The sequence below is a fragment of the Etheostoma spectabile genome, chromosome 6, assembly GCF_008692095.1.
Source record: "Etheostoma spectabile isolate EspeVRDwgs_2016 chromosome 6, UIUC_Espe_1.0, whole genome shotgun sequence".
Lineage (NCBI taxonomy): Eukaryota > Metazoa > Chordata > Actinopteri > Perciformes > Percidae > Etheostoma > Etheostoma spectabile.
Window position 1 is genome coordinate 10,653,715 of NC_045738.1, and position 14,235 is coordinate 10,667,949.

Below are 14,235 nucleotides of genomic sequence, written 5' to 3' on the forward strand. Positions count from 1 at the left end.
ATGGCACCTGAAAGAGCCGTCCGTCTATAACCATTTATCAAATTAAGGTTCCCATTCATTTTGTGTTCCATTAGTTGTTCCATTTTGTTCCATGGCAACTGTAATTGGCCCATGCGGTGCTATCTCTGCTTTGTGTTCTCCGATTAGTGAAACTCAACGTCACACATTCTTTTTACATCAGATAAAATGGCAGCAACCTCTTTTTCCCCCCTCCTGTATCAGTCTCTGTAGTAGAGACTTCCCCCAGTGTTGCGCCCTCCCTCCCTTCCTCTCCAACTTTTGCTGTCTCCTCTTCCTCACCCTTACCCTTTCTTACCTCCCCTCCCTGTCTCCTCCTCTTTACGACCTGCTGAACCAGCACACGCCGGCCTGTCTGTCAAATCCACAGAACAGGTGCTCCAGCTACGACCTCACTTCCCCCACTTTTCCCTTCTGCAGCCCTAAGGCCACACACACACACACACACACACACACACACACACACACACCCACACACACACACACACACACACACACACACACACACACACACACCACACAACAACACCAGCATGCACATATAGGAAAAAACACTCTCCTACATGTTACACCCAAGTTGCATAGTTACAAACTATATGCTGACGGACATTGACTTACTGACCTGTGACTCTCAGTGGTGTCACACACTCACACACATACAAGCAAACTGTACTAAATCACTTTAGGATGGTGACCCAAAGGTGTCTTGACAGAAGCATATGAGCCTGCAGTCCTGCTGCAGTACATGATTTCATGTGAGCCCAAAACACTCTTTTCTCGCTGCCTTGTAATAAACCGTCTCTTTATCCTGACTTCACTTTCCTATCCATCACATTATGTGGCAATTCAGCTTCTAACATTAAGGAACTGCACTGACTTCATCACTGAGTCAGTCATGTAGAAACACATATACAAAAGTTCTTATTGTCTTTCAATCTGCTCCTCAATCAATCAGTCCGCAGACGTATGTAAGGGGGGAGTGAATAGCTCCTATGTTCAAAGGGGAGGGGGGAGAAGAGGCCAGTGGAGGGGAGGGGTAAAATTTGACAGTCTCTCACAGTTGGCACCAAGGATCCAGGATGCTTTGGGGCGGATGGGGAGAGGGGGGGAGAGGGGGCAGAGAGAGCAAGGCAGAGGTAGAGAGGGTGAGCTTCCATCGCAAGGGGACGAAGGAACCACTGATCCTTTTTCTCTTCGCATTTCACCTTTAGGGGAAAGAAAGAAGTGTGGAAAAGGGCGCGAAAGAAAAAAAAGGACATGAAAAGAACATGAAAGAAAGAAATCGTCATTAAACGCACTACGAAGTTCTCTCTTTCCCTCTCTTCTTCCATCTCGCACCTCTCTCAATTTAATCTTAAATCCACTCCAATTTCCCTGGAGGGACTCAATTCTCTCTTTTCCTGTAAGTATTCTCTTTCATTCTCATGCTTTTATTCTCTCTGTTTTTCCTTCTTGTGCCTCAGTGCCCTACTGTGAAATAATGCCTGTGCCAGAAACGAAAATCTCAATCAATTGCTTGTTATTTCATTGCATTAATGACTGAGTGCCTTCTTTTTTTGAGCTCTTCATATTGTAAAGTGAGGTGTGTGTTTTATGGGATTGGGAATAGGAAGAGCACTATGGTGATTCAGTATGCATAACCTCAGCTACTCAGCATGTACGTGTGTGTGTGTGTGTGTGTTGTGTGTGTGTGTGTGTTTGTCCATTTCCTTCAAACAGGCTTCCTTTGGGTGTTCTCTTGTTGGCCAGTTCAAATCAATATTGTTAATAGGTTGTGTGTGTGTGTGCACTAATGCAGCTCATGTAGATTCCCAGCCCTCTATACTTGAGAGGCAGCTCCACGTCTTTCAGTGCACAACACATTTGCAGTCCTGCTGTCACAGTGTAAGTGTGTATGCAATGCTGTAGGTGTTGCGAGTCCATGTTTGTCCGTCACAATCAGTGCCCTCCAGCCCAGTATCTGCTGGGGCTTCTTTCTCCGTCACTCTCCCTTTCTTCCTCCTCTTAGTCTCCCGGCTCCTCACTCTGTCTCTCTAAAAGCCTCCTTGTCTGTTTAATTCTGTGTCGTTAGTTCTGTCTCTGTGGGTGGGCCTCTGTGACTCTGTGTGTTATTATGACAGGCTGTCTATAGGGAGGCCTGCTGTTGCCAGAGCAGCTCACTGCAGTGTGCAGTCTGCCTGTAGGTCTGAGAGGCTTTGCGTCTCTATTTCCCCCTCCACCTATCTCAGCTGTGCTTTGTGTGCCTCTATCAATATCGGTTTGTTTCTATCAGTGGATTAACAAGCATCTTTCTCTCTCTCTCCCCTGCTTCCTCTGCTCCTCTGCAACAGTAAGAGACAGAAGGAGAGGGGTCCATTCCTCCTGGTAGAGTGACACCAGGTATTTCCACTCCCTCCCGCTACTCTGACCCACCCTCCCTCCACCATGACACTACTGGCCTCCGAGAGGTCGCTTCTCATCCGGAACAAGTTCCGCTCAGGTGAGAATCCTACAGTCTCAACTCACGCCAATTAAAGGAGAGAAAGATTTATTTTCACCACAATGGCTTTACATTTTAGGCATGATTGGCAACATTAGCATTGATGTGTAGAGGTGAGGTGTTTGGGAGGGTTATTGACTGGCCAGTCACGTTATCTATCATGTGATCAATACAGTAAAGGTATTGATTGATGGCCAATGGATTTAATGAATGATACACACAGACAAATGTCTTAAAGAGGCATGAAGACACCTGAGCACGAGGCCAAAGATCCATGCATGTTATTGTCGGATACTTTACCCACCATGTGCTTTGGTTTGTTGATGGAAAAACAGACTTTACCAGCATCAACAATCCTTTTTACTTAAAGCACCTTTTAAATATCTGTAACATTAAATATTCATGTCTAAAGAACCAACAATCAAAGTTCAGGTTTGTAAAAACGATCCTCAGTTGTTGAAGATGATATCTTATCACAGTGTGTAGATATTCAGAATAAGAATAGTAAAAGTAAAACAGTTTTACTAATCCAATGTATTACTGTACTGATTACAACTTTCAGGAGACAACCATCATTCTGTGTCAAACAGCATTGAACAACCTTCTAATAACTGCATAATTCAAGATTCCCTAAGTTTTAGCGGCTGCTCTTGTGTTCCCAGACAGCTGTCGTTAACGGCTGGTAAAATAGAAAGGCGGAGAAATGACATAGACACAGTCCCCTAGGTATATAAACACCTGCTGAAAGCGTGATTCCTTAGGGCAGCTGCTCTGTTTGACATCATGTACATCATGTACACAGCAGAGTCTATGCGAGTGTTTAAAGTCTGCCAGAGCATCAAACTGATGTTGAGCTGTTGTGTGGCTATTGTCAGTCAACCACCGTATCTGTTGTTGACATTTGACATGAATTGTGTCCAATGCAAAGTGTTCATGTCACAAAAGTAGGCGAATGCTAGATGTTAATGGTCAAAGTAGAAAATCTTGCAATCCTATAATATATGATAACTGATGGTTCCCAAACATAAAAAAAACAATATGTCTACTTGCGCATCACATCTTTGAGTTGGGAGAAGTTCACAGTATTGTTTAACTGGAATTATTTTAAGAAGCCTGAAGAGATAAAATATGTATATTTTACAAGAAATTTGCAAAACATGAAACATTTAGAAAAAAAGTTACAACTTCTTTCTTATTTTGTTTTGTCCTGATAATCCTTTAATGAGGACTAACTTCCAGCTTGGGAACCACTATGTTATGTAATGTATGTTAAGTGATTTTATATGGAGTTCAAAACTTGTATTGGGCCTCCAGTCACAATTCAAAACAACTACGGTAGACACACATGCACACTGAAATCAAAAAGAAACTCTGATGTGATAACCACTGCTTCTTTAAACTGTTAAGACAACAGAGCACAGTGCGTTAATCCAATTTAAATCCAGATTTTTACAACGTTAAACTTTTGTTTTGAGTCGCCGGAGAGGCAGGAAGAGTTCAGTAGTTAGCAGCACAAATGAGGATGATGTGAGGAGGATGGGATGTATGAGAGGCTTGTGGAGAGAGCGGGACAGCTGAAGGGGGATGGGACCAACAGAAATAGACACACTGAGAGATAAATAGTCACTGCCCTCAACCCCCACTGCACAGTTTCCCCTCCCCTCCCCTCGTCAATTCGTCAGGTCTCAAAACTCACCGAAATGTGTCATGCCCTACCCTGCTTCACCTGTTTGTGTTTGTACTGAATGCTAATGTGCGTATGTATGGCGTGTAGATAGATGTGTACAGGCATGCAAGGAGATATATAATCTACAAGTGTTGCAAAGTCATGGGGTACCATAAGTTGCAAGGCCATATCATTTAACAGTGATCTTGCATTGCTCAACTCTTACCTTTCCATGTCTGTGTCATTTATTAATTTATTTCCCCCTCATCATTTTGTTCTTTAAATCAAACTAACTTACCCTTCCATCAGTGTGACTTAATAATAATAATATTTTATCCTTTTTTTGCATGCAGCCAGCTCAATCTCTGTTCTTGTCTTTCAGTCCTGCAGTTGAGGATTCAGAACCGAAGGCAGAGTGAAATCAATGCAGACTTTGGTTAGTCTATGAGTGTCATTTACATTGTGATTGATCTCTGTACACTATTTCCGCAGGTTAGATTTAATATTAATGATGCTCAGGTCACCTCTTTGCACCGACTCATGATTGCCTATTGATTAGTAAATGTCTTTGTAGGTTTTACTTTATTGAGCAGATTTCACTTTACTTGGATTTGACTTTTGGGGTCTAAAGGTTGTGTTTAATTATTATGCTTTAAAACCTCTGATATTGCAAGCGCCTACAGGTCCATGTTTTGAAATATAACATGTAAGGATTTTAACAAATGCATAGAGGTAACATATATGCAAACATGACAATATGCTATAGATAGAGGTGCAAATAAATTGTGTTATAAGCATAAAATACACAGATCCATCCAGATCTGTGCAGCAAATGTGATACAGACTAGTCTAGAGTGTGTAGATAGTCAGGGACTTTGTAGACAGGCGGTGCACGTTCCTTCAGTTTCCTCCTTGTTGTCTGAGGCTGAAGCAGGTTGAACAAAGAAGGGCTGCACGTTTTGATGCCTGCCAACACAAACAATGCTCCATGCTGTAACTTGGAGGGATGAGTTTAGGGCTAAAGTGTTCTGTTGATACACTGGTTCACCTGAGTTGTTCCTCTACTAAGCGTAAATTTGCTGCATTGTCATATATTCATATAACTACATAACATCTGTTTCCATAGGGTTGAAATCTACTTGTCCCTCTAAAAAAGACCAGAGTGAAGCTCTGGTGAGTATCCAGTTTCTCAATACTATCCAACAGCATGACGTTTCCACACTAATAAATCAAATACTGATTTTGATGATAAGAATTCCTTAAAAGACCATCCAAATGTTCTGGGAGAAACACTGGTGTAAATTAGTTTTTTTTATTATTACATTGGCATTAAAGTTGTATTTAACTTTCCCCTGAATGAACTGCATTGTAATCTGTGGGCCCTGGCTGTTGGTTTGACCTGCTGTTTCCTGATGCAGCGTCTAACTGACGACGGTACCGCTCAGAAGTTGCCCCCTAGTGGTCTGAATACTGAAACTGCACAAGGTGATGCCCATGTCTCCTTCCTGCTTTACCCTGTGTGCTCCCAGCAAAGTGCATAGTGACATATTTCCCTGCCTCTCTGTCTCTCTCTCGCTGTCTCTCTCTCTCTCTCTCTCTCTCTCTCCTCTCTCTCTCTCTCTCTCTCTCTCCCTCTGTCTGTATTTTATCAAATCTGTTCTGCTCTCCGCTTCCTGTTGTACAGTGCGAGGAAATGAAGTGTATAAATCTGGCAATGGGCTTGGTGTTTCATCAGCTGTCAGTTAAATAGATATGTGACCTTGTTGCACACTGTAACTCTGCATTTTAAGCAGCCTGCAAACATATCAGTGATTGACAGCATGTGATAAACCCACCCATCCAGGGATCAGAGCCATCGTTTACTGACATCTTTCTCTCTTTATCTCTTTCTCTCTCATCCTCCTCTCCACACCCTCTAACCTTCCTGTTAATTTGAAAAAGACTATTATTATAACAGCAGGCTTTTCAAACTATCTGATTTCCCTTAATGCCCTTTCAAAACTGTGTGAAATTATTTGTGTGTGTGTGTGTTCATATCCAAGGAAATACATCTCCCTATGGACAGAAATGTTTACTATTTTTTGATGCTTCTGCTGGTTTAAATTGGGACTGACTGCCTGTGGCAACCCTGTTGTGCATGCTCACATCACATATGTTCTGAAATCCTGTTGCTTCTCTCTCTCTCTTCTTATCTGCACCGTTCCCCCCCCCCCCCCCACACACAAACACACACACACTGCAGAAAGTACTGTGTGCGGGGCCCAGAGGCAGAAGAAGGCTCGCCAGACGCAGGACCTCACTGAGAGGAACCAACGTCCGCCTGGGCCTGTGGAGCAACAGCACGAACACACACTGCCCCTGGAGAACCGTGAGTCAACACGCATCCACATGCACCGGCACACACAGACAGAGTCTGTCCAATCTCCTCTCCTCTTCTTTCGACCTTACTCCTTTCACTTTTCCTTTCCTCAGGCTCTGCCTCTTTCCCTCTTTCTGCTGATGTCTTCGAAGATGACATTTCCTCCTGCTGCTCCTCCTCCTCACCCACTGAGCAACATGGTACTCCCCAATCACCAGCCTTTTCTGCATTGCCAGGGCTCTCAGGTGACCAATTACTGAGTGACTTCTCAGCTGTGGGCCCGCCCCTTAACCACAGCCCTGGTCATGCTCAGGTGAGGAAACAACACTGATGTGTGTTGGCAGCAACAAGGAAGTAATTCCCACAAATAACCTCTGATAAACATAGTTTCATGAGCTTATAAATAGCCTCATATGTCAACACTGATGATCTGATTTTCTGCCTTCAGTCTGGTTTGGCGTTGCTCCCGGCAACCGAGGGTATCAGACAACCTACACTGAGTGAATCAAACTCCATAGCAACAACTGGGAGACCAAATGGGATGTATTTGACCTCTCAGCCCACACCCCTGCTGCCAAAGGTAGTGTGGGGTTAGAGCATGCTAATGCTGTCACTTTGGATTTCATTTTGTGGCTCATTTAAATTTCATAAGGGTCTTTTTTGTTTTGAGTGTTTTCATGACTCCTTAAAGCAAAATTATAGGGTCAAGACTTCAAGCAAATAATTATGATTATATGACAAATGAATCCAGAAAAACAACATTTAGATTGTGTTTTGTGTGTGTGTGTGAGAGAGAGAGAAGAGAGAGAGAGAGAGAGAGAGAGTGCAGATGTGTGGTGATTGGTATTCGCAGCATGAATACAGCATAACAGATAAAAGAGCATTGTAGAGGTCTTTAACCTAACAGGATGGTCATTCGTCTGTTTTGTCAAACACAATGCTCCACTGTAAGCTGCTCTGCATTCATTACTGTCAATTTGCACTTCTGGGGGAGCTCAGCCTTTGCCCTGTAGGTTAACACATTCACACACAAGGCAAGGCAAGGCAAGGTAGCTTTATTTGTATAGCACATTTCAGCAACAAGGTACTCTACATAAAAAGATTAATATAATAAAAGTTACAGTGCAGTACAAGAAATTAAACATTAAAGAGCAGGTAAAAACAATCAAAATAAAATATGAAAACAAAAGTTACATTGCAGTATACGAAATTAAACATTAAAGAGCAGTTAAAAACAGTTAAACATATAAAAGCAGATAAGATAGCGAATTTTAGGCTGCTGGTATGAGACAGTGTACAAGCCGATGGCCCACACACGTTATCGGAGCACAATAACCATTTTGTGGAAACCCAAACTTTGTTGACCAATCAGTAGCAATCTATACAGGCAGAACCATATTTCTTAACTATCTCATCCACCACGGGCCCTGTATGATCATGTGACTTTGTACTCTGGTTACCCATAACCAAGAGTTTAAGTTCTTCTCTTTACATTACAATACAGTCGTCACTATAAGACTTAGTTTAATCACGGCAAACTTTGCAAAATCCTGAAGAGTTCCACCTGTTTCTTGTAGATTTTACCATGTCCCATACTATGTCACACCCGCGTTGGAGAAATTCTAAAACATATATTTGTTTCCTGTTCAGAAATACCTCCAGAATGGCCACCACCCTAATCTCACAAATTGTTAACAAAAACAACCCAAATGGTACCAAGTAACACAGTTCACTTCAATATTTTTTTCAGCCAACAATATTGATAATTTCCCCATTTCGTTAATCAATCAGCATAAGCAGCATGACTGTATGTCCAAAACAGCACCTACTATCATCTGGAGATTTGTTAGCCATTCATACATTTCATGTCAGAGTTTAACCTTGACGTGGGGTAAATAACATTATAACAATGTGAACAACTTGACATTTTCTCTGTGATATTGTATACGCTACTCTACAGATTACTCACTTTAACCACACCACAGTAAGGTTAAAGTTCAAACGTGGGTAATGTGTGTCTTTACAGACAGCTCGGCCTCCCAGCCCCATCTGCTCCTCCTCACTGCCATCCTCCCTCAACTTCAACCATATCCCCCGCCCACGGAAACCGCGGGACACCAAACCCAAAATGAAGAAACTTAAATATCACCAGTACATTCCTCCAGACCAGAGAGGAGGGTCTGGGACTGGAGGTACCAATATTATAACTTACAATCCACAGTTCCTTTCATTTGTCCAATCAAGAGTTGCTCTTGTGACGAGTTATTTTAATTTAGCCTAAACAATTGGTTATTTCCAGGAGGAGCCAAACAGAAGAGCCCTACTCCTACCCAGTCTTTAGACCCAGCCTACTCCCATCTCCTGAAGCAGCAGCAGGTATTCCTTCAGCTACAAATCCTACACATTCAGCAGCAGCAACAGCAGCAGCAACAACAACAACAACAACAAACACAGCAACAGCTACAGCCACAACAACAGCTGCCTGTTGGATCCAGGTATGCAAACAAATTGCTATTGATTCATGCAATCTAAGGTAATCAACTAGGCAGCTATATTTATCAATTAGATATTAGTCCTGAAATAATTTGGGTGAGTTAATGCTGCTGTCATTCCTCCAGTGGAGATCACAGTGATCTTGTGAAATCCTCTGGAGCCATGCCTCTGAATCCCCAACCTGTTCCCGCTACAACAAACCACACCCCTACAGACACAAACCCTCCGTCCAAGCTTGAGCTTCTCCCTGCAAATCTTGTTGATCTAACAGTAAGAAAAGCATGAAAGCACTGAAAGAATGATAACTTTTATTTACAATTCATGGTGAAGCCCAACAAGTAAGTGTCCTTTGCCCCTCCACTTTTACCTCTTTCCTTCTTCAGGTGTCTGAGTTGCGGCAGCAGCTGCGTAAGCGCGGCCTCCCTGTCTCCGGCACCAAGCCTGCTCTGTTGCAGCGTCTCCGCCTGTTTCAGCTTCCCCACTCTTGCCTCACCCCTGCTCCCCTCTGCCAGTTGAGTACCAGCCTGGAGCCCCTCACCACCTGCCCCCCATTGCCACCCAACCAGAGCCCTGGCTCAAGCTCCAGCTCTGGACAAGACTCCCCCAGCAGCAGCCCAATCCAACAGATGTACGTCCAGGACAGGGAAGTTCCTAATGGCACCCTCAGTGACACTCAAAATGGAGTCCAAAACGGAAAACCGACCAACATGCCGAATCATTTCGCGAGTGCTGCGTCAGTCAGTTTGGCAGGTGAACACTGTCTTTCCAATGCTGTCTTCTTGACTGCTGCCAGCACTGCCTCAGGAACTCCAAGTCCCAGTCTACCCATGTCGTCCTCCTCACCCCTGAAGTGTGGGACTCCCTGGAGAACTGAGAACGAGCAGCAGCAGCAACAGCAGCAAGAGCTGAGTGTGGAGCTGGAGATGAGGGAGAGGCTACGGAGCAGGCCCAAGGACCGCTCCACTAACACCGGCGACGAGGTGAGCAAAGACAGGCTTGGATCTTGGGTCTATGATAAATTGGAGAAAAACAGGATGGCTGCTTTGCAGAACTACAATCATTTATGTTATTTTTGTTATTATTATTCCTACAGTCTTGTGGAGGATCCCTTCATCCTTTCCTGCAACAGGATCCTGGATGCTCCATAGGGAAGTCAGAAATAGACGGACAGACAGAGGTGTTGTTTACACAGGTATAACACACAAATCAATGCACACATATCTTGGACAATCACTTCTCAAGGGCACGCTACACAGCCTTTAATCTAGAAAACTGGTCAAATGCTAGCATACTCTCTTCTCCCACCTGTCAACTAATTTACCGCTGCTTTCTAATCAGGTGTTTTGCTGCCAACCGTGTGATATCATTGGCCAGGATTTTGAGCTGCCAGTGCAGATTACAGCAAGTCCAGTTCGGAACTTGCCCGGTGTTCGCAGCTTGGAGGAGGAGCTGCAGGAGGCTATTCAGAAAGCACAGGTTAGAATCTGTAGATGAACAGGAAGAGATCACCAAGAGTTTCTTTTGCACAGTGGGCTTTAAATGTTTCTTTTGGCAACAGATGGACCCTCGGCAGTCCATAGATGACATTCTGGATGAGCCCATAACTTGTGTTGGTAAGAATTCCATGATTAATAAAGAATACATTTTAAATGGCACTTTTACTTATTTCACCATCTAATCTTTTTTACTACCTCTCTCTCAGGCTCTGTCAATGTCTGTGATCATAAAGCCCCTACCCACTCAGTCCTTGGCTCTTCACCTCTTCCTCCTCAAACCGATCAGTCACAGGCCTCCCATCAGCACAAGGATGACAGTTTCCTGCCCTCACCTCTTTGCTCCTCTCTCCTGCTGGAGCTCCCGCCATCTCCTGCTGTAATAAATTCCAGCCAGGTGATCCCAGCACCCCCCCCACCCCCCATCTGTACCTCCCCTCTGCCGCCCACTGGGAGGTCACGGAAACGACGGGCTCCAACATCGTTTGACGCTGCTGATTGGCTTGAAACACTGACGTCCGGCCTCCGACCTCTTACCCCGCCGACAGCTCCTTTTGTTGAGTCAGACTTCAGTCTGGATTCAGATCTTAATGTCAGTCGAGTGTTGGATCTAATGGTAGAACAGTGGTGAGGATTTGTGTGGGCATATCTGTTTGTATGTACAGTAGGTGAGCATTTTTTGATGGTCATGATTGGGGCAAACAGACATCCCACTGAGGGCACAAGATTGTGAAAAGCCTCCATCCGTTCCACCCATCATTGAAAGGCTGTCAGAGTCACCGGCTCCACGCAATGTCGAGAGCTGGATTCCTTTCAGTGAACAGATTAAACATGGCTTTGATGGGGCAACAAGAGCACAAACACATGCACACACAGACACTGCAGAGCACTGTTTAAAAGCACTTGGGCTCAGCCAGAAATGGCAAACAAGCAACACATCTGTGGATTGACACACTCCACAGCACAATGTTTGCAGTGCAAAACAGAAAACCTGGTGGCATATTAATTTAAACATGCTTCCTGGCTGCACTGGGAGAATGTTGTTTCTGACTTATCTCCAAAACCTGTTGTCGGATTGGGTTGAATGTGGCCCCTGGTGTTGACTCAGTCATTGAGTCCTAGCCATTCATAAAGCCCATTTAGAGTGTGTAAAAGCCAGACAGAACACACAGCTTGTGTGTGGCTCCAGACCTTAACCTCGGTGCCAGACACACAGTCGGCATGCAGAGAGAGAAAGCTGGCAGAAGCTGCAAACAAGCAGTGTGTGTGCAAATGTGTGCGAAAGCTTGTGTATTAAGTATGTGTGTGTTCAATATGTCTGACTGTGTGTGACTGAGTACACAAGGCTGCTTCTTTTTTGTATGTGTCAACACCCAACTGCTTCCTTGTAGGCCTAATAATAGCCCCTAATACTAAATGGACTTGTAGTTATTTGTTTGCTTACAATTAGGTGTGCCTGTTTGTGTGCGTGTGGTATGATTGAACTGTGAGAGGATACGTGTGAAAGACACAAAAAAAGCTGTGCATTTCTGTGTCCACATTTCAGACCAGACATTTCATTGTAGGCTTATTGCCAACAGTGTAGTTATCCAGTGTAATCATCAGAACAGCCACATTACCTTGTTCAAGTCACCGTTCTCCAGGAAAGCAATCAGGCAACCACCCCAAAAATAGTTCCAATTCAAATGCTCCAATCAGACAAGTGAAAAAACAGGTGGTCATTTTGTCCCCTGATTAACCCCCAACAGTGTCTGGCCCGCTACACTCTGCTTACCCTGCGTCTAGCAAAGACAGATTCAGCACAATTTATAACCCAACACAAAGGCCACACCTCTGCACTTAGTATAAATTAATTCCACACATATATTATTTGATATCGTTAAATCTTTGCTGTACATTTCAATATACAAAACGACCATTTGTATTTAGAGAAAATGCATTGTAGAATTAGCACAAAATAATGTTTGGAGAATATGAAAGATGAGCAGGGGTAAGCTTGCATAATACACTTTTAGTAAGTTAGGTCCATTCTCAACCCCACTTAACATAATGACATTAATGAAAAAAATATGACAGAGGTTAGCTGCCATTAACCTCTGTCGTACCAGACAAATGTAATTTAGATACAAGATCTCAACTACATGAACTTATATTCTGCCCTTAATTGCCTATCAATCATTTTGGAGAGCTCTGATTGACTCATTTATACAGTATCTGGTTACATTTGTATTATTTATTGGCTGGACATCGTTCTGTAAGACCACTTTATTTTGAAGAAAAGTGAAACAGGTTTGCACCCTCCTCAGTCTACAAAGTGTTGTGTTAGAATAAAGGTTATGTGCTGAGTGTCATATGATTTGTGTAAAGGGCACATAAACTGACTGATGTGAGGTCATCATGTCTTGTTTTTTGTACACAAACGTTTCAATGTTGCTGCCGGCCAGTTCCTTCTGATGATAAACCGGTGTCTAATAAGCAAGACAGCCTTGGTGTGTTATTGGAAGAAGTCATCTGTGCATAGGCAAACCTTCAACAAGACCCAGCTTTATGATGAAGCAATTTTTGCACAGCTTTCACTACAAAGACTATGAAAAATGCAGTTGAATGTGTATGGATTGCTAAGATAATCATAGCGATCAAGAAACATTGCCTGCTGCATGAATAAAAAAATAGAAAGCTGATTGGCAGGAGAGTAAGATGCTACCTCCTGTGACTTCCACTGCTTTTGAGCCGACACCAGTGTTTTCCTTGTTTCTTATTTCATTTCCAAACACTGGTGCAGAGGTTCTTGGAACACCCCCTGTCACAGGTTTGGTTAAAACCACAGGTTTAATAGTACTGTTTTAAACTTGGTTTGAAACTGTCCTGATCAACTGGAAACATTTGGGTGTTTCAGGTAACTGAGACTCTGTTGGCCAATTCTGCTGCTATTGTGAAAATGTGAGAACATAAAATGTGTTTGCTTTTATTTATTATGTAACTTATTCATGCCAAAGATATCAACCACTGTCCAAAATGTATTTAAAAGCATTAAGAAAATTAAAGTCTTAATAGATTTTCTATTTGGTTCCTCTTTGTTTTGTTTTTAATGCTTTTTTTAGTTGAAAAAGTGGAAAGTGGAAAGAACAACTGATAACTGATATGTTTCACAAGAGACTGTCCCAAATGATGACTTATCAAATATTGATGATCATAAAGTAAAATTAAATATTCATTTGCACCAATGTGCTGCTTAAATATCCATGAAGCATTACTAACATCCACATTGCATGATAGTTAATCTTCATTATAACACAGTATTGTAATATGGAGGAACAATGATGTAGCTGTAAATAAAAAACTAGATAATCTATAAACTCCAGTCAGTGATCATCATTAGACAAAGGACCACCAAATTAAACAAAAAACATATTTTATTGTTTCTTGAACTACTTCATATTAAAACTTACATCACATCAATATTTAATATCATATTACTAATATAGGATATTACCAGTGTAATACCAGTGCGAGTTACTTCCAAAATGTACAAAATTTAGATTCTTAGTTACTGTCAATTGAGAGTAATTTGTCATATTACAATATCACTGTCTCTGAATTGTAATGCTTTACACTATATACTATATTTTTGAGTTACTTTCACCAAAATAACAGAAGAAGTATGACTTGGCAGCTAGCTGGTGAATTTTACCACAGGATCATCTTCCACTTTAATAAAATGAAATCA

The 14,235-nt window shown here is 42.6% G+C and overlaps 1 protein-coding gene across 1 annotated transcript; it reads left to right on the forward strand.

Moving 5' to 3' along the window:
- The first annotated feature begins 1,104 nt into the window (after positions 1 to 1,104).
- Positions 1,105 to 12,877, forward strand: si:dkeyp-69b9.3 (myocardin). The gene is made up of 16 exons (XM_032519127.1): positions 1,105 to 1,420; positions 2,349 to 2,497; positions 4,546 to 4,599; positions 5,290 to 5,336; positions 5,582 to 5,648; positions 6,406 to 6,531; positions 6,636 to 6,835; positions 6,971 to 7,102; positions 8,549 to 8,714; positions 8,822 to 9,017; positions 9,141 to 9,285; positions 9,399 to 9,995; positions 10,109 to 10,207; positions 10,354 to 10,491; positions 10,574 to 10,628; positions 10,718 to 12,877. The coding sequence occupies exons 2-16, from the start codon at positions 2,443 to 2,445 to the stop codon at positions 11,137 to 11,139; spliced, it is 2,499 nt and encodes an 832-aa protein (XP_032375018.1). The 5' UTR covers positions 1,105 to 1,420; positions 2,349 to 2,442; the 3' UTR covers positions 11,140 to 12,877.
- Positions 12,878 to 14,235: the final 1,358 nt, after the last annotated feature.

What these genes read in the sequence shown, in the direction of transcription:
- si:dkeyp-69b9.3 (XM_032519127.1), top strand. Translation starts at nt 2,443, where the DNA reads ATGACACTACTGGCCTCCGAGAGGTCGCTTCTCATCCGGAACAAGTTC. An exon ending in AGGAGGGTCTGGGACTGGAG is followed by an intron (nt 8,715 to 8,821) that starts GTACCAATATTA and finishes GGTTATTTCCAG; the next exon opens with GAGGAGCCAAACAGAAGAGC. An exon ending in CCACTAACACCGGCGACGAG is followed by an intron (nt 9,996 to 10,108) that starts GTGAGCAAAGAC and finishes TTATTCCTACAG; the next exon opens with TCTTGTGGAGGATCCCTTCA.